General features: G+C 39.6%; 1 protein-coding gene across 1 annotated transcript in view; it reads left to right on the forward strand.

Moving 5' to 3' along the window:
• ERBB4 (erb-b2 receptor tyrosine kinase 4) overlaps nucleotides 1–25,570 on the forward strand; it is a 381,166-nt gene that overhangs the window by 232,704 nt on the left and 122,892 nt on the right. Inside the window, exons 17-18 of the mRNA XM_067298612.1 lie at nucleotides 3,485–3,559; nucleotides 23,527–23,659. Of these exons, the coding sequence (XP_067154713.1) occupies nucleotides 3,485–3,559; nucleotides 23,527–23,659 (208 nt within the window). The remainder of the gene's footprint in view (nucleotides 1–3,484; nucleotides 3,560–23,526; nucleotides 23,660–25,570) is intronic.

Raw genomic sequence — 25,570 nt, forward strand, 5'->3', positions numbered from 1 at the left:
TATTTCATGAGAGTTCAGAAAGCATTTGGCACTTCTTCTTGCAGAGCTATCCAAAATGGAACACTTTCACAGAAATAAAATACTAATTATATAATAGCATTTGACAGTCTGCTTCCTCACCAGGCAAGATACAAATGGGAGATCCCACTGGACACCTCCTCTCATCACTGAAAGGCATTTTCTCACAGAATTTTTCTGAAGGAAATGCATTACTCTTCTCCAAAACCTTTTTATTACTCTAAGCCAAGAGCAGAGAAGTCATAGGAGCCTTATCAGCCCAGGTGTGATCCAGAAGGGGTTTGAAGGCTCAAGGACTGTCTTACCCCTAAAGTTTAGGTGTATTTTTAGAAAGGCATTTTGAATTCTAGATGGCCTGATGGTGCAAACTCAATAGCAACAAACTCCAAATAAGAGACGGGTTATTATTTTGTTGATGCAAAATCTCCTCCTGCCCCGCACCCCACTTAACTTCCTTAGCATCGCCCTCAGTGTACAGTTCCTCTTTTCTAAATAAATCCAAGGTTTTGACTCATCTGGCTTTATCCATAGGAATAGCTGTATGACCAGGTCATTGCCAGAACTAAGGTTTTCTCCTGTCCAGAGCTGATCTACTTATGCCATCTTATAATCAGTTTAGTTTGTTTTCAATGGAAAAAAAAATTGTGAAGTCATCTGACTAGAAATGGCTTTGCTACTCCAAATCTGTGAAAAGTTAAGGACCCACCTTTCTATCTCAAAGAAAGTTATTAAGAGACAATTCTTGAGAGAGTTGGGAAAAGGATCGTTTCAGAAAAAATTGTTGTTACTCCAATTTTCAAACTGTTTTAACTCATCATTTTCTTTCAGAGAATAATTACCTGTAATGCTAGGATGAGCCCCAAGTGTGATTTTCTGTATAAAGCTGTATTGGAATTTTTGTAAAATATTGCATATCTCATTAATAAATTGGGACATACCTATTAATGAGCTCATTTTACAGAGAGAACCTGGAAATGAAAATAGCATCCAGACCCCAAGCAGAAGAAGGAACCCTGGGGGTGAATTGAGTACCAGAGTGATGTATGACTGTGTTGTACTTCATGTGTCAAAAAGCTTGAAACCAAAGCAGTTATTTCCAGAGGAAAAATAACTGATGATTTTGTGGTGACAATCAGCTTGTTAACAGAACCAAGTGTTTGTTGCCATTACTCACATAATGTTGTAATTTACAGCGTTTAAATCAGGACTGCCAGGCAAAGAGCATGGAACTGCGCAACGTGACTGGGAGTGGTGGAAATTGCACCTGGACAGAATTTTCTCTTTGGGGCTGGGAAATCCACTAAGGAGATTACAGGTTTAAATAAAATCAGTGGTATTTCAACTTAGATGTGGGCGAGGTCCAAACAGCGCGCTCTTCCTGGATTCAGATCCTATTCTTCAAAAGTCTGAGAGAATAAGTGTAGCGATGTGAAATGGCTCCAAGGCAATAGGCTCTTACATTAATCTGCCGGTTATCTGAACTAGTAATGGGCTCCCAGCCCTCTAATTTGAAGAGGGCCTGCTTTTTATTTATAACACGAGTCTGAGCTCAGCTTCTTTTGACATGCTAGGAAATTGAAGCTCTGAACAACTTTTTTCAGCCTCCATCATTACTGAACTGTTTTTCTTCAAAATGCTGAGAATGCCTGCAAGAAAGAAATGTTGGATATTACTGAAACTGGACAGAATTTAGACCTCTGAAGCCTAAGGCAGCTGAAATTTCAGAAAATATCTGTTAAGATTTCTGTTATATTTCTTGAGTTGCATTTAAATCTACTCTTTACACTTTATGCATTTTCTGGCCACCTGGGTATTTAATGAATCCATTTTATGTCTGCGCATTTTCTGTTGGAGATCATTACTGGGAAATCCTTACAATCTGTTTTTGCATGTCCCAGCTTTTATGTAAAAATAAAGATCCAAGTAAACAAACAAGAGCTAAGGTACGTTCCGCTATCATTCTGTTATTCCTGATGAGCAGGAAAGGGGAGAAGACAGTGAAATTTAATTCACTGAATTTGTTTTATAAGGGCAAAGTGATAGATAATTTAGATGCAGGAAAAGCTGATGAGTGGCAAGTGATGGGTAAGTGGAAAGAAGATCTCATGGGAGCATATTTAAACTCCTTCAGATTTTGACATGAGTCTCCTTTTCTCAAAACTAAACTGAAAGAGGGAAACTAAGAGAGATGGGGATCACACCTTAAATTCAAAATGCCTCAGCACAAGTGAGTTTTAAGCTTCTACAGGAGTAGATGATCTGATCTGTCAGTAGACTTACAGCTGAAGATCCTGTTACTAAAATGATCTTGAGATCTTGTTAAGGGGGTGAAATAAGTGGTTTGGTTTCCTTAAGATGCCAGGAGCTAAATAGATGCCTTAAGATGCAGTCCCCATGACTACAGAGGGACTAGCAAGGCATTCAGCACTGAGCAGCGTCAGCCTGTCTTAACTCCTAAAAGCTCAACTTTGCATATCTATTTCTGAGAATCTTGACTGCTGTGTAAATAGTATAACTGACTTTCTATTTGAATGCAGAGGGCCTAGTAGACCACCTCATGGACTACTCTTCGTAAGAGTTAGGAAACTCCACAAATATCCATGTTTTGCAGACAGGCACTTTGCCTGTGGTTCTGCTGTGGTGATGCTGCATAGAGTGATTGCCCATATTTCCTTTGGTGAGCACCTGCTGCTTTTTCAGGTGGAGGATTTTTTGACAGCATCTAAGGAAGGTTTGGTATAAGATGCCTGAATCAGCAGAGACACCATTTTGCTACTGCTGCTTCTTCCCCACCCCTCCTACCCCCCTGGAAATCTTGTCTTTGAGCTTCCCTGATAAAAGTACAATCAGCTGCTAAAATATTCCTGCAGTCACCCCAGCTAGGGAGTTGGAACAGAATGAACAATCCCATCAATTACAGGAGAAAGAGTTTTGCATTGTGGTCCTGGAGGTCTTGAGTGTTGCAAATGAACAGCTTCTGTGCAGTAATCACTGGTTTGATGATTCAAACAATATCCAAAAAGAGCAACTCTATTGTCAGGCCTCCCACGTATGCAGGTGAAACCTGCCTTAAGTATTGTTTGAGCCAAGATTTGTCCAACCTTGGAGTGCTGTTTATGTTGCTATTATTGTTCCCATCACAAGCTTGTTTTTGTCACAGGCTATAATTTGTGGTGACTTGGGTCTCTCTTGAGAATTATAATTAAGAATGTGGCACGAAGGGGGGATTCCAGCTTCTTAGATCTGTAAATAACAAATTTCTCTCTTTCTCTCCCTGTTTTCAATTTGAATTTGCTGCAGGTGCATAGGTCCACGTATTGAGGACTGCATTGGCCTGATGGATAGGTACTTGCTGAGTGCTCGTTTGCTGTGTGTCCTTCCATCCTCCACGTGTGGACAAGGGCGCATGCGTGTGCATGTCCTTGTGAATGGCGAATGACGTCTTTTGTTCTGTAATTGCCTGCAGGTGTAGAGGTCCCGCTAGTCATGACTGCATTTACTATCCATGGACACGCCAGTCCACTTTACCACAACATGCTAGGTAACATCCACCACTTTTCCATTTTTTGTACATAAGATCCTTCCCTAGTTACCATAGGAATGTTATACTATCCAGTTTGGCCAGAAATGCAAGTCATGGGGAGAATATAATTTGTCCTTAACATTAAGTTGTGCCTCTGAACATGCAAAGTTACCATTTAAAATCAGTTAAGATGATTTATGCATTTAGGTTGACTGGAAAAGGCCTTTTTTTTTTTGCTGAGATTAAGGCAAATAAAATGATTTGATTCTAAAACTCCCTGCAAAAAATACCTGTTTCTTGATGGAAATTTTCTGAAAGTAAACACAAGGAAAAATTCTGGTTAAATTGAAATTTACATTTTTTTTTCAATTTGTTGGGGTTTTTACAAGACAGAAAATAAAATGAAGCTTTTTCTTCTATATTTCTTTTTTTGTGGAACAAAGTAAATGTTTCAGCAAAAATGAATTTCTTCCTCAATTCATGCAACACTCTATCTGATAATTTTTTTATTTTCTTTTAAAAAAACAGTATCATAACCTTGCAGCAGTTTTGTTTTTCAATAATGACGATCAAACCAAATTTCTGTAGGAAGAATCACAAAATTTTCTAGTTACATTGTGTTCACTTTTGTGAAAGCCCTTCTTTGCCATTGATTTTGTTTATTTTTAAATTCAAACTGGTTAGTATGACTTCCAGGCTGTGGGGTTACTGTCATGAGCTCGAACTGGACGAGAAATGTATCCTTTCAATCAGCTTCACCTCATTGAACATTTTACTTTCTTGTTTTTTTTTTTTTCTTGTTGTAGAAGTGAATATGCTTAAAGTTCAGATTAGAAATTAAAAAAAAAAAAAGTGACCTTTACTTTCTAGTTATGTATCTAATGCGAAGATCCCAACTTTCTAGCTGCTGAGGGAGAACATGTTTAGATGTGAAAGGCAATACTCTAGAAATGCTACTACATGGTATATCCTTTTCATTAAATTGGTAACTGTTTTGACTTGATTCACAGCCCAATGATTAGGCAATGGAAGAAGACTGAGTTTTTCAAATATGAGTGTTTTTGGAATCTTTCCATTTGGGGATATCTGGTTTGAGATAATTTTATGAGGGACTCATTTTCAGATGTGCTCATCCAAACTGAGATGCTCAAAACCTGCAATCAGTTTTAAAGGTCTCCATGCACAAAAGCAGAAGATGTATTATTATTTGCATAAGTTTAAGGGGCATACTAAAACTACTGAAAGTGAAGGACATGCTGAAGATCTTTGTTTTAGTAATCAGATTTAAAATAACATGCATTTCATCACTTAGATTTTTAATTAGTTTTTGAAGGAACATTAAGTGCTTCATACTAGGATGACTTCCTGTCATGCGGTAGGATAACTGTTACAATCTGCTCATTCTAGTTTCCCCTGTTAGTACAAAAGCCATGCAGACTTGTTCACCGTTTAGCTCGACTGGTATAACCGCAAAACTTCACTTTGCATTGCAAATGTTCAGAGATAATATGCAAGTGTCTGTGGGTACCACCTAATACCCACAAAGTCAATGGGAAGACTCCTGTTAAACGCAGTAGATGTTAGTTCGGACCCTACGTTTAAAAAGCAGCAGTGAAATTAGAGGCATGGGACCTTGAACGTGATGACACAATAGCGAGAAGGTGTTTTCTAGTGCCAGGCTCAAGTCATGTGTTAGCAGGCAATGCTTATTTTGTGTTTTATTTTGTGTGTCATAACATTTGTCTCCTTGAATCAGTAATCATCAAGGTAGTAAAGCTAGCTATCAGTGGAAATGAAAATTAAAGTAAATGTTTTACTCTACTCAAACAAGGCATTTGCTACTCCTTTCAGTGTGAGTGGCAATTGACCCTCAAATGTTTCTTTTTGGATTGTGTGGAATTTTTTGGTTCTATTTTGCTGAACTTCTTTTTAGGAAAATTACTGCACTTTATACATGATAAAATACTAATATGTGTGTATTCTTTCACTTTCAAACCAAAGAAGGAAACGTAGGGCTTTCAATACTTTTATATGTATTAGATTTGTAAAATTGTGCATTTTTGGTGAAAATGGTGCCTTTGGGGCCAAACTGCACTGGCAAAAGTGATACTTTTTATTCGTGACAGATATGTAAATCAAAAACCTAAAGTGGAACCTTCATGTCCCTTTAACAATTCTGTACCCTCCTTAGGCTTACAGGCCTTCTTAAAAAATTAGTTTTACCTTCTCCATTGACTTGAATTAGCACTGGCTTGAAGGACAAGGCTCTCTGCTGTTCAGGCAGCTGATAAGGAGAGCAGAGCTCTGACTGCAAACAAATGAGAGATTTCTCATCTCCTTCATCTGTTTCCATTTTCATACCTGTGTTTTTCTTTCCAATTTTGCAGTTTGCAAATTGTTGTTGCCATGATCCATTGACTTGAGGGCTTTTGTAGGAGTCTAGTAGGATAGCAGAGAAATTTTTACTGACATGTTTGATAAAGAGGAATCAGATGTGCATCACATGGCTTGTTTTCCAAATTTCCAGCAAAACTTCAGACAGTTTTTCTGCATGTGTTCGATCCCTTGTGTTCTGTGGAAAAAGTCCTTGCTTTTGGTATTGAATGGCTTCTTGCATATTTTGTTTTGTTTTGTTTTTTTGACCCCTTAATTTCAGTACAGTACTGTCCAAAATGCTGGTAGAAACCCTTTTATTCCCTCATTTCCAGCTCAGTGTCACTTAGGCTATTTTACTTTTCCTCTAGACCTCTTAATAGATGTTTCAAATGATGGGTTACTGGCCCTGTTTTTTCCTCATGTGGACCCAAATGTATTTTCAATACATTGTTTATCCTCACGAAGGCTTAGACCATATTCTTACCTGTCAGAAAAAGTTCAAACTCTGGAGGGGTGAATGTCATCTTGACCAACGAAAGCTTTTAGAGCTCACGGGAGAAGCAAGCCCCTCTTCTGTTTGGGCTTAGTTGCAGATTCTAGCTATTGTAATTACAGCTCTTGCTGGCCCCTTCAGGACGCAGTAACGACGCACAACACCAAAGGTGCGGGACAGGCCTTGCCAGCGGAGAATGCCCCAAGCCCGGGGAGTCCTTGGCTGGCGTAAGGCTGACCTAGCTTCTCTCTTTGCCTCCCTTTCTCCCTCCGTCCTTCCTCCCTGCATAGGGGCCGTGCAGGAGACGAGGGCTTGTGTTCTGAGCTAAATCAGCTGTTCAGGCTAGGCTGTGGTCAAAGGTTTTGACTGTAAGTATGAGTTTTAAACATGTTCATCCTCCCCATGATTCTTTCAACTTAAAACTAAAAGAAAAGAGATCATCAAAGGAGGAGTGACGTTTCTGTTTTTCTGGTGCATGAGAGATTGTAAATCTGAAGGTGTAGTCAGAAGCCTGTGGTGGATCTGGAAGAGAAAGAAATAGCACCTTAATGTGTTGGTCTGAAGCAAGTGATATCTCTATTGATTTATGCCCTAAGTAAATTTCATTTGCGTTTCCCTTTTAACTAACGGAAGCTAATTAGCTAGGCCCACCGTTGTCAAGTGGTTACAGAAAGCGATGTGTAGATGTTAACTCAAATTACAATCCTAATACTTTCTTTATATCAACAAAGGACATCCTCTCAACGAATCATTGCTTCTTAAACCAAAAAAGCTGTTTTATGTGCTGTGTATGCGTACAAGAGCTAATTAACAGTAGACCTTGTATAACATAGGCAAATCCTTTCGTAGCTGTTTTGTACCCCTACACAGCATGACTTCAATAGATCTTCACAGCAGCTTAGTAGCTCTAAAAGGATGATGGGGAAGGGAAACCCACCTGTAATAAACTGTTAGTGTCCATTGCTTTTATGGTGCTCTTTTCCATTGCTTGGAGGAAAGCACTCCGTATAGTCTATGTTTTTATAGAATAATGATAGTCACTTCTGGAGGGGAAGAAGAGGAGAATCTGTATAAAATAAGAGGAAAAATAGGATCTGAGAGTTCAAACTAAGCTACGTACCTGTCCTGATTGATAAAAGATGCTGCTCTTGAGGTACTTCTGACATGGCACTCTCTGATGCTGTACCAAATGGATCAGTTGAAGAAACAGATTGTGTTTTTTGTTTTTTGAGGGTTTTTTCCTAGGAATTGAGACTAGGAAAAATAGACTGGTTTGGGCCTATGTCTGTGGATGGGGCAGAGCTTACGCTTCACCTGTTTAGGACAGATTGATGGAGAAATCCCTGTTCTGTGTGAGAACTTGATGCTACTGAACTGGTTCCCAAACAGACCTTTGCTGTGGCCACGTTTATTGCCACAACAACATTTTGCTGCCTGGGATTTTAGGAGGAGTGTGTTCTGAGTATGCCTGTGACATGTGGGAAAGCCACTGGCTTGCAGAACGATTTATTTTTTTTTCTTTTTGTAAAAGCTGTCCCACTTCTTAACACTCTCATTTATTGAGATGGGTCTAGTTGGAACAGGGGCAACGTGGGTGTTTGTTCTTTTTGCCGTATAGATGCGACCACAGATGAAACCCCTCATTGCATGACACGTTTTGTTCTATGACATTCTGAGAAAGATTTGTGCGGGGTCTGCTCGGGTTTTCTAGTGAATGTGCTTTACCTCAATAGAGTTGGCCTGTGTGGTCTTACAGTATTGGAGGATTTGGTAGGATCTGTTGCTCTAAAGAGAGATGAAGATAACCTGTCAAGGTTGAGACAGTGGAGGAACTAGAGGCAATAGTCACCCAAGTGCTTTTTTAAAATCTGTTCTGTGCTCCAGTAGTTTGAGGACCCTGTTGAGAGTGCACAGGGTAGAATAAGGCAAGAAATCTGATGTAAGGAGTAGTTTGTTATACAAGGAGTGGAATATGAGTGAAATGATGATGTATATTGATGTATATTGAGATTGTTGCTGTTCATAGAGCAAGTTTCTCAGCAACACAGCTCACGCTCGGTGGGTTTGACTAATAGCCACGATTGCATGGTGGTGCATACCAAAAAGAGAAATGCCAAGGTTAGAGAAGTTGCCTTAGTATGTCTCCATGTGAATATAGGTACAGTAATCCTTAGTATCTTACTCGGTTTGCTGTTCAGCAGCCTTCTTCAGCTGCTGAACTCTGAAGGAGCATTAGTGCCATGCCAGTCTTACCAAGGAAGCAGATCTCTTGCAGAAGCGTGCAGTGACTTATCTTCAGTTGGCGTAGCACATGGGAATGTCACGCAGTCTGTAGTCCCTCTGTTATCGCTGAACTTCGTGCCAAGAGTTCGTGAAGTCCTACCCCTCTGTGCCTTCAGTGTACTGCCCGACTTGGTTAGCAGTATACATATGGTCAGCCCACTTTAACAACAAGCTTCTCCAATTTATGCAGAGTACCATGGAAAATATACAGGATGCTCTAATAAAATGTTTACCAAGCTTTGGAATTCTGCCAGGTTGTTACCAAATTTCTGCAGCACCTTTGCAGATAGTTCTCAAGAAAAGCTATTTAAATACTTTTTTCCTTTTTGTGCTACCATGAGTTGCAAAATACATTTTAAAATACATTTAAAAGAAGAAAATTCTTTGTGCTAAAAAGTGGCTAAATAATTTTTACTGAAACTAGGAACAGAAAAAATAAAAAAAAAGATTATACCAGATGTGGTGGGTCTTTGTGGAAAGACTAGAAACATTAGGAAATTCCCAACTATTGAAAATGGATTGTTAGAATGAAAGACAACGTGCAGTCCCATGACAGTGGTCACTGGTTTTCTTCCTCATCAGGCTATGCAGGTCTTTTGCTGTGTGTCTGTGTGCCTGTACTGGTTTGGCTATACTAATGGTATGGTGCAGAAATAAATTATGCCATGAAAAAGTGACCTTATTATACAGCAACAGTATACATATCTTGCTGCATTCCAATGGGTTACTTTTATAGCTTGAAATGTGTATTTAATTTAGATTTAATGTTGTTATAAATTAATTATCTATTATTAAAAATACATTTGTAGAGCTTTAGAAATATGTAAGAAGTAGACTTGTTTAAACCTCAGTGAATGGTTTCTTAGTAATTCATTAATTTTTAATATATAATAAATTAGAAGTAAAGCTTGCAGTCTTACTTCCAATTTACCTGTGTAAGGCAGGATTTGTTCCTCTCTCATACTTAGACAATTTATGTGACAAACGTATTTCTGTTTAGAATCTAGCCAAGACTTAATTCTGTGCATTTGGGCTTCCTCACTGTGACCTGTCAGGTGATAAAGGAGCTACAATTTTTGCACAGAATGAAAAACTCTTGGTTGGGGCTCTTTGGAACAGTACGTTGATGGTATGTAACTGTGTTGTAAGCATTTATACCAGCAAGTCTGCTTAATTAGATCTCTCAAGCCAAAATTAGTATCTCAAACCATATAATCTACAATAGGAGGGGGACTGGGTTTTGCTCAGGGATAGATTATTCCTTGCAAGAATGTTCCCCACATGCTCACTTTTCGCAGTCTATTTAAAACCAGGTAAATATTTCTTGGTATGATTAAACCTAGAACACTTGATGCAGGTAGGAGTTTGTGTTTGAAGTTTGCAAATGAAATTACCTTGTTCATATTCCATACAAGTGTAAGTTCTATACTGCAGTTAATTTGCAACAGCTTTTCCAACATAAGATCATAAATAGCAGATAACGTGTTAATTGATGAAAACCAGCTTCACCATCGATGTTTTTTTCATTTGTTTTTGCAGAAATGGAAATGCCAGATTTGGATTTGATGAGATATTTTCCACTTTTAGGTGAATGAAGCCTGCAAACACACAATGGTAAACTAATAATAGCAGCTACAGTTTCCGAGGAATTAATAGGCTTCCGTCCTTTGGTGCTAACTGTGGACTGTTGTACTACAGCAATTACCACAGGTGGAAGCGTTACCACAAAATACCAGCAACTGTGCCGGAACAGAGCTTTAGTAAATCAAGCCATCAGACCAAATTACTTTCTCTTACTACAATTTTTTCCTGCCATGCTGTAAAGTGAAGTAACAGGGCAAAAGAAGTGCCATATAAATTATCTGTACCTTTGGGCTTTTTGTACAGTCTCTCAAATAACTACATTAAAATTGTAGTGGGAAAGGGGCATCTAACACTGAACTTGTTTCCCATGCAGCACCCTACCTCTGCTAATTCGGATTACTTTGCATCTCTTTTCTGTAATGTAGAGGTATTTTGCTTCTTTTCTACCTCTTTATAGTGGTAGTGGATAGAGTCGAACAGCAGTGTAGGCCCTGTACCTTCAGAGATTCACTGTTTTCTCGGGACTGAAAATTAGAGAGGTTTTAGGCAAGAGCCACCACAAATTATTAAAGCTTTGGACATTGTGCCTTACAGTGAGGTACTTTGGGAGCTCAAGCAGCTAATGCTAATTATTTTGTCTGAAGGTTAAAGTGTGAACCTGTTTATCGTCTAAGAATACTGATGCAAGGAACAAAAGTTTGCTTAAAGATGGTGCTAGTCTAGCAAACTAAAAGGGAGGGTGTCTGTCCGTGAGAAAATGAAATGTCTGAAATCTGAAGAAAGGCACATTCAAAGTACTAAAATGGCAATGCCTTTTGAGGAAGGATTATTAATCCCTGGAATGCTTTTCCCTGCTAGTGTTTGATTCTCCAACACTAGGCTTATAAAATCAAGACTGGGACTTTTTTTTGCAGGCATGCTCTGTTTGAAAGAATTAATTTGTGCAAAGCCTGTGCTGTGCTGTAGAGGAAGTGGGGTTGGAGGTTTTCACTGGCGCTTCCTGTCATTATTGACAGTGTTTGACATCGCAACCTCAGGTGCGTGGTAACAGCTTCCAGCTAGGAGCGGCTTTTGGCTCACGTTCTAGGAATAGGACCCAGGAGTTCTTCCTTTGAATTTTGGTTGCTAGGATTGAGTTGGACACATATAAGCAAATCTAGCTACTGCATTTCTAGCTGCTGGGTTTTGCTTCTTGTTTGCTGTGATGAGGCACACAGTGAAGGCCCCAAATGACTGTACACAGGGTTTCTGTTGTGCTGCCATATTTTTGTTCATTAGGAATTAGGTCAGTCAAGCTACTTCTGAGTTTTTAAATTTAGCCTTTGGTAGGGAAGAGGAGAGAGTGACTGAGATCTTCCCTGATTGACTGAACTTTCCTGTATCATGTCTGTGCTCATCCGAACAAGACATTAATTTTGACTAAATACAGTAAGTGTTTTTAACCCAATAGTAATGCTGTTACTATTACTGCATTTTTATTTCATGTGGCACAGCTGAAGGCAAGTAGTTTCCCCCGTAAGCTTCTGCACTAATTGACGTAAATTTGAAGGTCTAATTTGCATCTTTGTCAAGTTTGTTGAGCCTTAAATGGTAGTGAAGTCCTAAGCATCTTATTTTGCTCTCCTGTACAAATTCTTTTTTTTTTTTTTCTTTCAACTCTCCTTCTTACCCTCCCTTGTGTGTCCCCTGCTCCCCCTGCCCTTGCTCCCCCTTTATGGAAGAGGCATTGGTAGAGGTGTATCTTTGGTAGCGTGAAGTGTTAGAAAGAAAGGTGTCTAGAAAGCATGACATTTTTTTTTATTTGTATGTAACCTTTGAAATGGATTTAGGGACCACTCTACTTTTGATAAACAGTTCGCACTATTTTTCAGTCTGATGCAAATTTTTAACTGAATCGTCTTGAAACACTGGTGAGCAGGTTCTTTCTCAGGTATGTTGGCTGTTTAATCCACAGAAAATAATGCAGATAATCATTTCTTTAGTTACCTGAGGTTGAGCAAATCATGAAGCAGGCAAGGAAAGATTGTGGGATAACATGAAAAACAGGTGTTGGCTGGTTCTGAGAGTTTTTTATTGGCAGAAAGTTGTGAGCAGTTCAGTATGGTATTTGCCTGTTTTAGTACATCTCTAGACAGAGCGAGCCATCCCTCATCTTTAAGAGTCTCACAGCATTTATGCAAAATTTTGAGAACAATTTCAAGCCTTGTCATCAGGACAAAGGCCAGACTTGAGTTAAACATGCTCCAGTCATCGTGTAATCCCTGATTTGTAAATTATGTGAAGTTTTTCTTGTAGTAACTGCAAGAAAATTGACTGAAATGCAATCAACCTTTGGAGAAAAATGTGTGAATTGTTTGTTCAAACAAGTTGTCTTAGGCTCCCACCAGTACCCTGCTGGTGACCTAGTCTGTCCATTAGAAACACAGGCCATCAAAGCAATACACCAAAACTTATTTGCCTCTTAAAATACTTGCTTGGATTTTCATTACCTGTTTTATTTTAGTCACTATTCCATTTTAACTCATAGATCCTCACTAGCCTGACTCTGAAGTTTCAGGGCCTGGCTTGAGGGATTTTCAAAGCCAGGTTTAGGATCCCATAATTTACACTTTGAGATGAGGTTGGGTCCAGGTCTAAGGTAACAGTGGTAGAAGGGACCTAAGGAGGTCATCTAGTCCAAACTCCTGTTCAAAGCGGGATCAGCTATGACCATGGACCGAGTTTATATACAGTGAAAATAGATTCTGATTACTGAAGTATTAGGGCTTAAAATACACACAGGGAAGGTTTCAATCTCATTTCCTGTGCACAGTAAGGTGTTTAATGGTAGCCAGTTCTCTTTAGAAGACTCTGTGAAAGAGGCATTTTGAGGAATTTGAGGGAGGGACATTGTGTGGCAAATAAACACTAAACTCTTAGGTATGGAATAGGATTGAGGAGTGGATGAAGGAGGCAAGGCTGGTGACATGGAGAGAAAGAGGACAAGAGGGAGAGTTTTTGAAGAAAAGTCAGGATGAAAATAAGGTGTAACTTTCTGATAATAATATTAGCAAATCCATGTGGCGAATTTGCCTCCATGTGTTGTGTTCTAGTCAATGCTTTTAAAGTTTGGCCAAGTTAGAACCCCTAGGCCTGATGCCAGTGTTACTGAATATGGACTTACAGGTCATGCTTAAGAGGAGGTAGAACGTTGTCATCCCTACTGTTGACAATATAGCATGTTAATCTGAAAATAATGCTGGGAGCATGGACCGTGATGCACAGATCCTATAACTTGGTTGGTTAGAAGAAACAGAGATGAGCTGGTAGGCTGGAAGGAAGAGGACTAATTCTAGCTGGGCAAATCACCAGTGTGGCAGTGGCCAAAGTGGTCTTTTCTGTGTTCCCAGTAGGCTTGCATCAGCTATTGGGAGACTTTGTTCACTTCAGTGGGTGCCATGTGAGTGGACCTAGCTTTGTCTGATTGAATAACCTCCCCTAAAGGAATGTGTAAATTTTGGAAATAAATTCTCTCTTTGTCTGCTCCTCATGATCTGCAGTAGGGAAAAAGTAAAAAGTATTGTTGCATCAAAAATGGGCCACTGGCAGTAAATATTCGTAGTCTCAATCACAGTAAGGATAGTAGACAAAGAAGAGATTGAAGAGAGAGTATTCTAGCTTTAAAATACTCCCATCTCCTGTAGATAGTTTTCCCTCCCTTGTGGCAGTGATATGCATGTACATGACTTGGATGCAGGCAATGTGCAGTGCTGTCTCACTGCTTCAACTTTGCATGAACTGGCTCCGCTTTGATACTTGAGGTCGTCCAGTGGATCAGATGCCAGATTGCAAACTTTGGGAGGTTTGTGTTGACTTTTAATCAACAGCCTTTTAAAAGGAGAGAACTCTTTCCCCTTACCAGGAAAATTCCAGTCGGAAAAAGACAATTACTAAGGAAGAAAACCAAAATCTGTAATTGTAGCGGTATGTTTATGTGTATTCTCTCTAGTGGATTTCATCAGCTTTGTTGCACCCTTCTCCCTTAGATACTTCAATTACATGTATTTTTAAAATGGGGTGAGAGGCAATCCCTCTGCCCTCTCTCCCCTTATGATAGAGAAAAAGCAAGATGCATTTGGGGCTTCTCTTTCCTTGCTTTCTTGAGTCCCAGTGGGCTTCAGGAGCTATGAGAGATAAGAGGCATAGAAAGTCAACAGGGTCAACTGTCTGCCAGAACAGCTAGTATTGGTTTGGGGGTCTGGGGAGGGAGAAGAGGAGATTTGTGGCCAAAAGAAGAAAATGTCTGGGATTTGAAGCTGGATCACCATTTCCCCATATGCTTGGCCTGCTGTATTCTGGGAGTTTATTAGTTATTGGAAGAGGAGTGTTCTTAACATCTGTAAGATGCATATATAAGGCATTACCAGCAATAAATTCTGGAATGCTCTGTCATGCTGAAATTTGGAAGGAGGAAGAACTGTTTCACTAAATGATCATTCACCTTCGTGTGGGCCGTACTGTACTGCAAAGTAATCATAATAAAACAGCTGTTCTAGGGTCTAGGTTACTCTGAGCATTATCCTTACCATGGACACAAGCTGTTTTTCTAATCAAGTCACATCTGTGACTATCAAGATGATAGGAGGTTGCAGTGTACAGAAACACAAAAAAAAAAAATCATTGATAAAGCTGAGAATAGAGAGTAAGGACAATATTCACAAAACCCAGTTTCCTTGGCTCCATTTACAGTCTTTGAAGAGAAATAAATTCCTTTGGGCGGTTGTGGATATGGAGGAGAGAAGTGAAGGTGGGTGGATTCAGAGCTTCTAAGTTGAACCTTTCTCTGAATGGCCTCTTAGGGAAATGCTGGTGGTGTGGAGATGGCTATAATTAAGAGGAGTTGCAGGATGCACCAGACTGTCTCTCTGCTTCACTTACATTACCAAATGTAAGTACTCCTGGGGAGGAGTGATAGGCTATGGATTAGGAGAATTCATGGGCATATCATGGTGTAAGAGATGATTCTGTGCAAGCTTTGTGTCAAAAACAGGATATCAATTTTCTTTACCATTTTTTCTCATAATTGAATGGGATTTTCTAATGATTGATATAATTTGTGTAGGACACTTACACAGACAGAATATTATCCTCATAATATAATAGTGATAACTTCCAAAGCAGCATCAGGCATACTCAGAAATAAATACTATATACCCTGATCTGCATCTACCCTGGATTTTGCTTGATGCTTATGAGTGCTGCGTGAGTTTATTCCCTCCTATGTTCCACAAAGATAAATGCTGCACAGTTAGAACTCTAATGAGAAGAAGCTAAAATATATGTTCACAACAGCATCGTGGCCATTTTCAGGCATTTGTTGAAATACTAAAGAACACTTAAACCAGTGCAGGATGAAATGTAACTATTTTGTTTTAGGCTTTGAAGGAAAGCATCTTAATCATTTATATATCTATATAGATATTTATATATGGAGATAAACACACACAGAGTATATGGGTATAGATTTACAAACATACTGTTGGAAAAGAACCAACAGTGCTAAACCTACAGATCCTCCATGCAGTCTAACTATAATCTCAAACATAGGTCCCAAAGATGGTTTAATGCCACCCCTAAAAAAACAAACAAAAAAACCTCAGCTGAAGTCCCTGTAAGTTCTCCATTTGTCACAAAACTAAAGATTGGGTATGACAAGATACTTGAAGATCAGGAACATAGTGTGAAAAATCTGTTCTCATTAGTTTGTTCCATTTGGGTTTGACTTTTTGTTCTACCTCTGCTGCAGTGTCCAGTGCTGAACTCCTATACTGTAGCCTGCCTGCTTGCTCATGGCTTTGGTGGGATTGCTCATGTGAGTGTAGATGCAGAGCTGGACCAGAAAGGGACTGATGGAAGCTAGGGCTATCTGTAATGTACAGATTCTGTTCTCAGCAAAGAGAAACCTGAAGTCACAAAGATTTCGGAAAGAGGGAATCCATGAAAGGATCTCAGACTTGGTCCCAAAATGCAGGCCCTGAAAGCTCCCTACTGTGAAATATTCCTGGAGCTTGTGAAAGCAAATGCTGTTCCAGATGAATGATGAATCAAGAGCTGGAACAGTCAAGAGTCCAGTGTCCATAACCAGTTAGACAAACACAGATTGAATCTGCTGTGTGCTTCTCAAATTTTCTGAAAGGCCACTTTCAAGGGGGCTCCAATAACAAAAAAGGAAGGGCTGCCATCCCAAAAAACAATCACAAGAATCGTGCATAAAGAAAGAGACTGAGGCATGCTCAGAAGAGCAATGATTATTTTCTGCAGTAAATATAAAAGTGAAGAGCATGTGGTACAGAAACCATTGCTTCAATGATCTGTTAGGATCTCTGAGATGGAAACAGAAACTTTTCTCTGTGTGACCCTAAAAAAAGGGACAGCAGTCTCCAGCTCCAAAACTGACCAGAATTGCAGTCCTTTGATACTGAACAGTGGAAGGACCAAAGTTTTGTTTTCTAATAAGAATTAAATAACTGTGTAGTTCTTTTACGTGACTTTTGTAACACTCCTGGGCTTAACTCTGGCAGCTCCTTTTTGCTCTGAGTTGCTTGTAGAAAGCAAGCAAGCCAATTCTGGGATCCTACGGACAAGATTTCTCTTAGGGATTTAAAGGGTTTGGATATTTCATAGGTTGAGTAGCTCAATTACAGAAAACGCTTAATGGGAATTTAAATGACTTACAACCACTTACTGGTTGAATCAGGTGGAAAGAAGAGCACAGTATTCAAAGGAGTTTCCTACTGTTGGTTGTTTAAAATACTCTGAGACATTCTTTGCTGTTCTGTGTTCTTTAGTTTGACTTACCACCAGAATGAAGTCAGTGTCCCTCCATGTCCTGTATGGGTACCAAATACTTTAGAGAACAAAGTAGTGAATAACTAATTTGTCATAAATGCATGTCTTCAGAGATCTGGTTGTTTTTCCAGGCTCTGTGTTTTCTGAATGTTTGTGTGAGCAGACAGCTGTCTGCCTGATTGGTTGTAAACCATAAAGAAAAAAAGGCATGCGTTAGACTGAAGCGAGCTGCCGTCTGAAAAGGTAACGATTTCTGTTAATACTGACTGTGCAGTATTCACTCATCTTTAGAGTCAGGCTGGTGGAGCAAAACTGAGGGCAGGCTGAAGGAATTTCTGAACCATTTGAGCTTGAGTTCAGCCTTCTGCTTGAAAAGTTGTACAGCATGGAGGGTGAAGGTAATTTGTCCGTCCACTTCTGCTGGAATGTATAATAGATACCAAAATGTAGCAATGAAGAAAATGTTATAAAAATATGCCCTAAGCACCTTATTGCAGAGCAAAGGAATGTTCTTACTCAGTTTAAGTGGCCGATTGTACGCTAGAAGTTATATTTTCTGTACGACCCAGCTCCCATTCAAACATCTGGTTACCTACTGATTTAATACAAACTCTGCATCATATTTCTCCAGCTCCCCAAGCCAAGTAACAGCTTTTGCGTCAGAATGTGCTGCTTTGTGGTACTTTTGGTATTGCCAGTTAATGAACAGAAAGCAGTGCTGCCAGACAAACTAATATCTCAGCCTATAATGTCATACAGAGGATTGTGCTGTGTGCTTCTGTTTAAGGAAAACATGTTTTCTTATTATTAATTTCACGTACACAGACATAATCATAGAGCCAGTTGTCTGCGACTGGTTACGAAGAAGCCTGTGTACTGCTTGCCGACTTTATTGCCTCTAACACGAGCGCCTTATGCAGAGAGGAACTCCTTGAGCTAATGTTGGTGGTTTTGGTTTCAGAGCAGTCCATCAGCGCCCTTGGTCATTACAGTTCTAGTTTTCTTTATTTGAAGCCAAATGTTACTCTTCCTAAAGAAAATGGGAAATATGACAAGTGTATAAAGAGGATTGTTCTTTTACTTGATGAACTGGCTTCACCTTTGAGTCCAATCTAGTGAATTTAACTGGCTTTTTGTCACAGATAAATCGATCTACATTATATGGGACCTGACTCGGCATGTTTTACAGGCAACATTAATCCTTTTACTTAAAGCACAAGTCTCAAAACAAAGTCACTGTGCAAGTTCTTAACAGTAACATTCCTTTTCTGCGTTGTGGCAGAAGAGAAAAATCTCAGCCTAAAAACATCAGGGATGCAAAATGTCCTTCTCCATTTTATGGGGAAAGAAGCCCATGAAAAGGCCCTATGTTGATACTGTAATCAGAGAGACGTCATCATTTATTCCCAGTCAAATGTATTAACTGGGAGTTGAAACAGAAAAGTTGTGGCTAAAACTCCCTGCCACCAGGGTTTAACTACAGCTAGTTGACAGAGAGGTTGAACGCAGTTTGTCCATCTCTAGACTAAATGAGGAGCTGGTAGTCACCATGAGATCAGCCAGCCGTCAGTTAGCCTTGTTGTCCATCAGGAAAAAATAGTGCCTTGTTAAAGAAAATTTACAAGAAGCTACTGCTTAACGAATATTCAAAGTTGTAATGAATCCTGTTTGGATACATTGATAAACTGTACTGGGGGCAGGGGCAAGGAGGGTTGAAGTGGGCTCTTCAACAGCTTGTCTTCAAAGCTCAGTTTACTTGCACGTCACACTATGTGGGTTAACACCAGAGGTAGAAAAGCAGGTGTTCTCTCTCATAGCTTTAGTCCATGGACCAAAATTTGTTTCCTCTCCTTTTGCCTTCCCCCTTCTGTTGTGTTCTCCAGTCTAGAGTATGAGACCATGTGCTTATGGAAGTCAGTAATTAGGCTTTAAAACCTGGCTCTTGGAGCACTGAGGGAATTGTGGATGTTTTGATGTTTTGAAGTGGATGGAATGATGATACAAGCTCCCCTACGGAGCATCCTTGTCTGCCTTGGCATACTAACTTTGAACTTTTTGTGTCAATTTTGGTGTGCAGGAGTGGGTATTAGGTGCTTCTAAATATGAAAACACTGTGCACATTTAGGAAAGAAATATATATTATTCATTTCTCCTAAGGGGATGCTAGAATCTTTCTTTCAGCTTTAGCCACATATACACACAGTTTCCAGTTTAGAAGGCAGGATTTTTCACATGTAGTGATTTTTTTCCTTCCCACTACCTCCCCTGCTGCCGCCGCCTTCAATCATTACCTGGGTATTCTGCCCTCAACTGGGGGAGGGGTGAGGAATAGCGAATTAATTATATGGGGTGGAATTATGATTCAGGGCCATGTTTCTTGGACAACTATTTTGCATCAGCGTAAAAGTCCAGAAACACCTAGTAGCAATTTTTTTTCATCCTCTGGGATAGCTTTTCAGTATGTAAATGAAGGTAGTGGCTGTATAAGCAGTTTCCCATGGGTGGGTTCCTAGTGAAGCTAGAAGTGTGAGCTAGAATCAACTCTTGACTGTCTGTATTTATGCTGGATAGGCAGGACAGACATGCAGCTGCTTTGCTTTGCCTGACTTTAACCCTTCTAAGCCCTAAGAGGGAAATGGGGTCTTTTTAAAAATGTCTTTTAAAAAAATCTCCTCTTTGGTGGGGAAATTTTTGTCTTGGCATCAACATTGCTCCTGTTAATTTTCATGGGATTAGTTTTAAGTTGGCAGTGAAGTAGTCTGTGATGGGCAAATACAGCTAGTTGCATTCACAAATGGAAATTGCTATGTGACAGTAATGTAACAATAATGTAAATGGATTAAGCCTTTAACGCCACTGGAGATAAGGAGGCTTGTGTGTCCAGCTGTGTATCAAGCAGAACCCTTGGTTAGGTGCACATGCAGAAAAGATTGGATTAAAAAAAAAACAAAATGGGAGAAAGGTTTTGTCTTCAATTACCTCTCTGATCACCACCACCTTGCAGGGATCTGTGTTAAACAGCCTTAATAATAATATAAAAGAAAGGTAAACAGCCTGTTAATGGAATTCACGAGGGTATTAAATATGAATTATTGCAAACATGAAGATAGTAATGAAATAATACAGGAGACTTGAAGAGGTTAGCAGAATACATAGAAAACAAGCTCAGGCTAATGAACGTAAGTAAAAACCCAAAGCAGGTAAGTGGCACTGACAAAACACAAGTGCTTGGAAAATAATCTACGTGTGGCTGGAAACAATGCTTAGACATGATCATGAAGTGCATCAATGATACCAGAAAGCACTGAAGCCAATGACTTGTCATTTGCTAGAATATCAAACAAAGCACTTGTTGACTTTGGGGCTTAGCTCATTCTTAGCAGGGTGAGGAGAAGCTGCACAGTATAAAATTGCATTCATTTAGGTCTGTAATGTTTGTGTATGTTATGATTTTTATGTGAGGATGACGGAGCTATGAGTGAAGGCAGCTGTTCACTGTTTGAGTTCAAAATACAACTTTATCTGCATTTTAGTTGCTTGTTTAGGACTTAAATATGGGGGTTGTTTTGACATTCTGTATTATTTTTCTTATGCTCTTTTCTTAAGCTTAACGTTCTGTTTAGATGTAGCTCCTAAAGTTTCAGGTAAAATATGCAAACCACTGAAACCTTGAGTTTCTGGAAAATATTTGACTAGCTGAGGGTTGTGCTTCGAAATAATTAACCTCTTTTACAAGCCTTTTAAAGATCAGTGTGGCTTGAGCAAGTAGTTAAATTTAATCTCTTTAAAATGTATTTGACATTAATGACTATAGTAGAAGGTGCTTGTTTGGTGAAGTTTTTCAAAAATCATTTTTTTTCAAATCACTACTAAAAATAATGAGGATTTCTTTTTAAAGTTGGTGAGAGTTGACATGATAGATCATAAACATTCATTTTGAACCTTTATACTGTATAACAATAAAGGGATGCAAGCAATTTCAAACTTCATTTTATTTACTTGGCTAGCCATTATGTCTCCTTTGGAACTGTTTACTTATAATGGTCTATCATGTAAATATTTTCAGTGTACATGGTACCATAAAACCGTAATTATTTATTTTGACAACTGTTATGATGATTATAAATATGCACTTCAAAGCCTGGAGGTGTCTTTCCTGTTTTGTCAGTCTGTAGTTTCGTGGTGTTTGCTAGAAATATGATTATTCAGGCAGCGTAAAGAAAATACATCCTTTTGTTTAAGAATGTTAGTCAGTACTAGCTTCGTAAAAGTCTTTTGATGTCCAGGTCTTTTCAGTGCTGCCCATTAAAGAGTTTCTCACGTCAGCATCTTGGAAAACATATGCCAAATGAAGAGGACCATAGTTTTGGGTGGATGTGCTAGGTCCTTTAATGTGAGTTCTGCGCTCAAAATTGCCAGAATAATTAATCAGAGTAGAAAGGGGGGATGTGTCTCAAGGCTGGGCTAGATGAAGAAGGTGTGTGTCTACCTGAGCAACAGGTCATATTGGATTTGCACTTCCAAAACGTCATAATCATTTTGTACCCAGGCAGCATTCAGGTTACTTATTTGCAGGCTTTATGGTTTCCGTTGTAAAGTTTCTGAACTATGATAGACCTTCAGGTGTTGAGTACTTTTAATGTGTTTTTCCTGGATAAACATGATTGGCATTTTAAACACGATGCTTTAATAACCAGATGTGACAGTGTAAGGCTTTGTTAACAGAAGCGAGTAGCGTTCCAGTGGATCTGGAGAGTGAAGTAGGTGATGCTGAGGATCCAAAGTCTAGGCTACATTTGCTGCAGAGGATTTTACTTTGGACTAGCTCTAGTCTGATCCTCTGGACAGCATGCTGGTTAGGGGTTGAAGCACATCAGATGTGCTCCTGGAGCTATCTTCTGGTTAATACCATCTGAAAGGCATCCAGGCTGTGTGCCAGATTGCTTGGAGCCCAAGCGCAGTGACTAGGATCAATTAGGACAGTTTGGAGACAGGACAGTTTGGAGATGGGCTTCAAAAATGTACTTAGTGCTAATGTAGATGCACCTTAGTGTACCAAACCAGATTAGATGGCACTGCATCTCACTGGCCAGCTTTGTGGTAGGACATAAAAAGAGGAATAAAGGGTCAGATTAATCAGTTTCCTATTTCAGTCGGAGATGCCTCAAAGTTTTCAATTGCAGAATAGTACGTTTTTATTAGTAGGCTGTAATGTGTCTTTCACCATCATTCAGGTGTAAGAGAGGAAGGCTGCTAAAGCGTTCTGTAGCCGTGATTCTTCCACAATCTTAAGCCAGCCTTTTTCCTGTAGTTAACGATTTCAGCAGCAAGTATGCTGTGCACTTGTCATGTTGTCTCTTTTTACCCCATCTTTTTATCTACCTTCCAACCATTGTTGGGATTATAAACACTGGGTGTTCATGCTACCGAGTTGTCGGCATTCTGTGAAATGCCTAATTTAGGGAGTTGGTTTGGAAGCTTCTATCCACCCTACAGAGTCAGAGGAGAGAGAGAAGACTGAGTCAGAGCACCTCTTGCTTTGACTTATTCTTTGGCGGGAGCCTGCTTCTCTCCACTGGCTGTATAGGGACTCTCCAAACATGGGCACCTGAGTCAAACCAGGTGAATCTCTGAAACTGTTGTCCTGTTTTGTGCTCGTACAGCATCTACCACAATGCCAGCCTACTGTGTCTTGGCACTATGGAAAAGCAAATTAGTAATTGCAGGTGATGCTGCTCAAGATCCTGAAAAGCTAAAGGAGTTACAGACATAGTGGAGGGACAGTCTTGTGCAAAAGCTGAGCTTAGCTTGGCACTCTTCACAGCAGCTTCTGGCTCCAGCACAGCAGTCTTCCGATTTGGGATTTGGCTGTGCTGAAAAGCAATAGTAAAGTCAGAGGGGTGCAACCATTAACTACTGATCCAAATATCTATTCATAGTACTAATAAACCAAGAGTGCTGAGAGGGTGCTTGGTAGTAGTAATGACTTCCTTTGTTGAAGTTTCTGTGTGTTTGTTTTTCCCCTAAATGCACAAACTCGTGAGTTAATTTATTTGGAGCTAAAGAAAGGGCAAGTATAGTTAAAGCTCTTGCAGGATAAACTGCAGATACCTGTATCCTCATTTTGCCATTGCAGATTTGCGTTTGCCATCAAAGTGCATGTTGTGTCTCCTTGTCCACACGACTCCTCCCATGTGCATGGTGGTTTGAAAAATAGTAAAATTGTTATGTTGAATAAAAAAAAAAAAAAAAAGCCATACCACATCTTAATGTGTTTCCCCTGACTTCCCTTTTGAACTGACTTAGAAACTCTGGTCATAAGACAGTTCATAAGTTTTCAAAGTGATTGTGTTTTATATACCCAGCTATTCTTTGGTCTCCCTCCCTACTTCCCAATAAAGTCTCTAATTCTGATTGCTAGAACTCCTCTGATTGCTGCGGGAGTTATTGGTGGCCTCTTCATCATCGTCATTCTGGGCCTGACGTTTGCTGTGTATGTTCGGCGCAAGAGCATTAAAAAGAAGAGGGCATTGCGAAGGTTCCTGGAGACCGAGGTGAGGGCGTGTTCTTTCTCAGAGTAGTTACTAATTTGGAAAGATACACAGAGCTGATCTGCTTTTATATCAAGGATATTCAGGCCCAATCCAGTTACCAGTGAAGTCTGTAGAACATCCTTTTGCTGACTTCTGTGGGACTAAACAGATGGAATGAATGAAGCTATTTCAAGATACTCATTTTCCATAGATATATAGATTCATGCCTATCTAAGTGTAAAAAGGAGCCTTATGGTCACCTAGTCAATGCTACACCACATTTCAGAACTCTGTCCTGCTCCCAACTGAACTTATATCCCAGTTCACCAATACACTTAGTAACTCTTATGCTTAAATATTACAAGTTTTCATCCAGCATGTACTGAGGTCAGATTTAAGATTCCAGATGTCTTCAGTGAGCAAGCTTAAGCTCATCAAGAATGCTTAAATGCAGAGACTGTCACTTACTATTGGCTCTAGTGCCTGTATCGCCTTTATGGTCCAAACTTTGTCAAGGCCTGTAGTCATGTTCAGTAATAAATACAATGTGTTTTAATAAAGCAAGATAGACTTTGCAGGGGATAACCAAATGAGGTCCATGGTCGTACTGGCAAAAACTACATAGTGGGAGCTATAGGACAAAGTTCTGAGCCCACTCCATCCAGCTCTTGGATTTGCAGGGAATGGAGAGTGCAGTCTAGGAAGTATATAAGTTAAATCTTATATTTCAGCTGTAGCAAAGGTGATTACTAGATCTCCTAAGCCTTATGGGTCTGAGGTGCTTTAAAAGTGATGATGCTATGGCATTAGGGTCCCTCTACTTAAGATAGATAAAGCTTGAGAATACTGTTAGCTACTAATTCTTTGATAGAGCTTTGTTAATAATGCTGTTTTCTTTTCTGTTTTGTTATAAGGGTCCTGCTCCCATTTGTCTCCACTGCATAGCCTGGGAGCAAATGATTTATGAATCCTCAGTCTGTTTCCTTAAGTATCTTTATGTTTGGCTGGAATTTGTGTTGCTTGTTAAATATTGTTCAGTTGTATAGAAAATGTAAGAATACTCAGTGCTTTTAGATACATAAATCTTGCCATCATATGAGCCCCTACTTAAACGTAAGTGATTTTAAGCAGGTGTTTTTCATTGCATTTGGAAGATAACGGCTTTGAAGTTCCAGATCTCATTCTCCATTTGGTCAGATACAAGCTGTGGCTGACAGCAGTTCCTAAGGGAGGAAAGTCTCCTACTGAACATGTGGGAAAGCTGTTATCTTGGCTTAGAAACTGAGAATTGACTCAGTAGCATCCTCAGCTAAACAAACAAACTGCTACAGCTTCAGCTAAAGTCTTTATTTCTGGCTGAAGGCTATAACAGACCTGTTCTTTCTGTGGATCATTCTCAATAAAACTCTACAAGCGTTTTGTTAGCCCCCACAGCACTTCCCCTCCCTGCCATACCTGCGTTGGTGGATTGTGGCATAGAAGCTGTTTTCATCCTCTGCAAACTGGAAATACGGGAGTTTACCGCCCCTTTGTCTATTTTTCTTTTACAGCAAACCTCCTTTCTTTCACCACCTAAGTACTGGACATCTAAATGGAAAGGAGGAAAGAGAAATCACTCTATAAAAAGTACAGCTCACAAATTATTTCTGTGATACCCTGGCTTGTTACTGCTTGTTTTTGTTATGTTTTTTTCTTCCTCCGGAAATTGCCAGCTACTGATACTTCTACCCGAACCAAAGTAGTCGGGTCAACTAATTAAGTAGTCCGTGATGCTTACAGAGCCTTAGCGGTAGTGCTCAAACTGCAGAGCACAGGGCATTTAGCCTTGTAAACAGATGACTTTGAAATACTGCAGTGGTTTCAAACCAATTTGAGTAGGAGTAGCCCTGAATTATTTTTCTCATCCTGTAAAGGAACAGGCTATTTTTCAGT

The sequence above is a fragment of the Apteryx mantelli genome, chromosome 6, assembly GCF_036417845.1.
Source record: "Apteryx mantelli isolate bAptMan1 chromosome 6, bAptMan1.hap1, whole genome shotgun sequence".
Taxonomy (NCBI): domain Eukaryota; kingdom Metazoa; phylum Chordata; class Aves; order Apterygiformes; family Apterygidae; genus Apteryx; species Apteryx mantelli.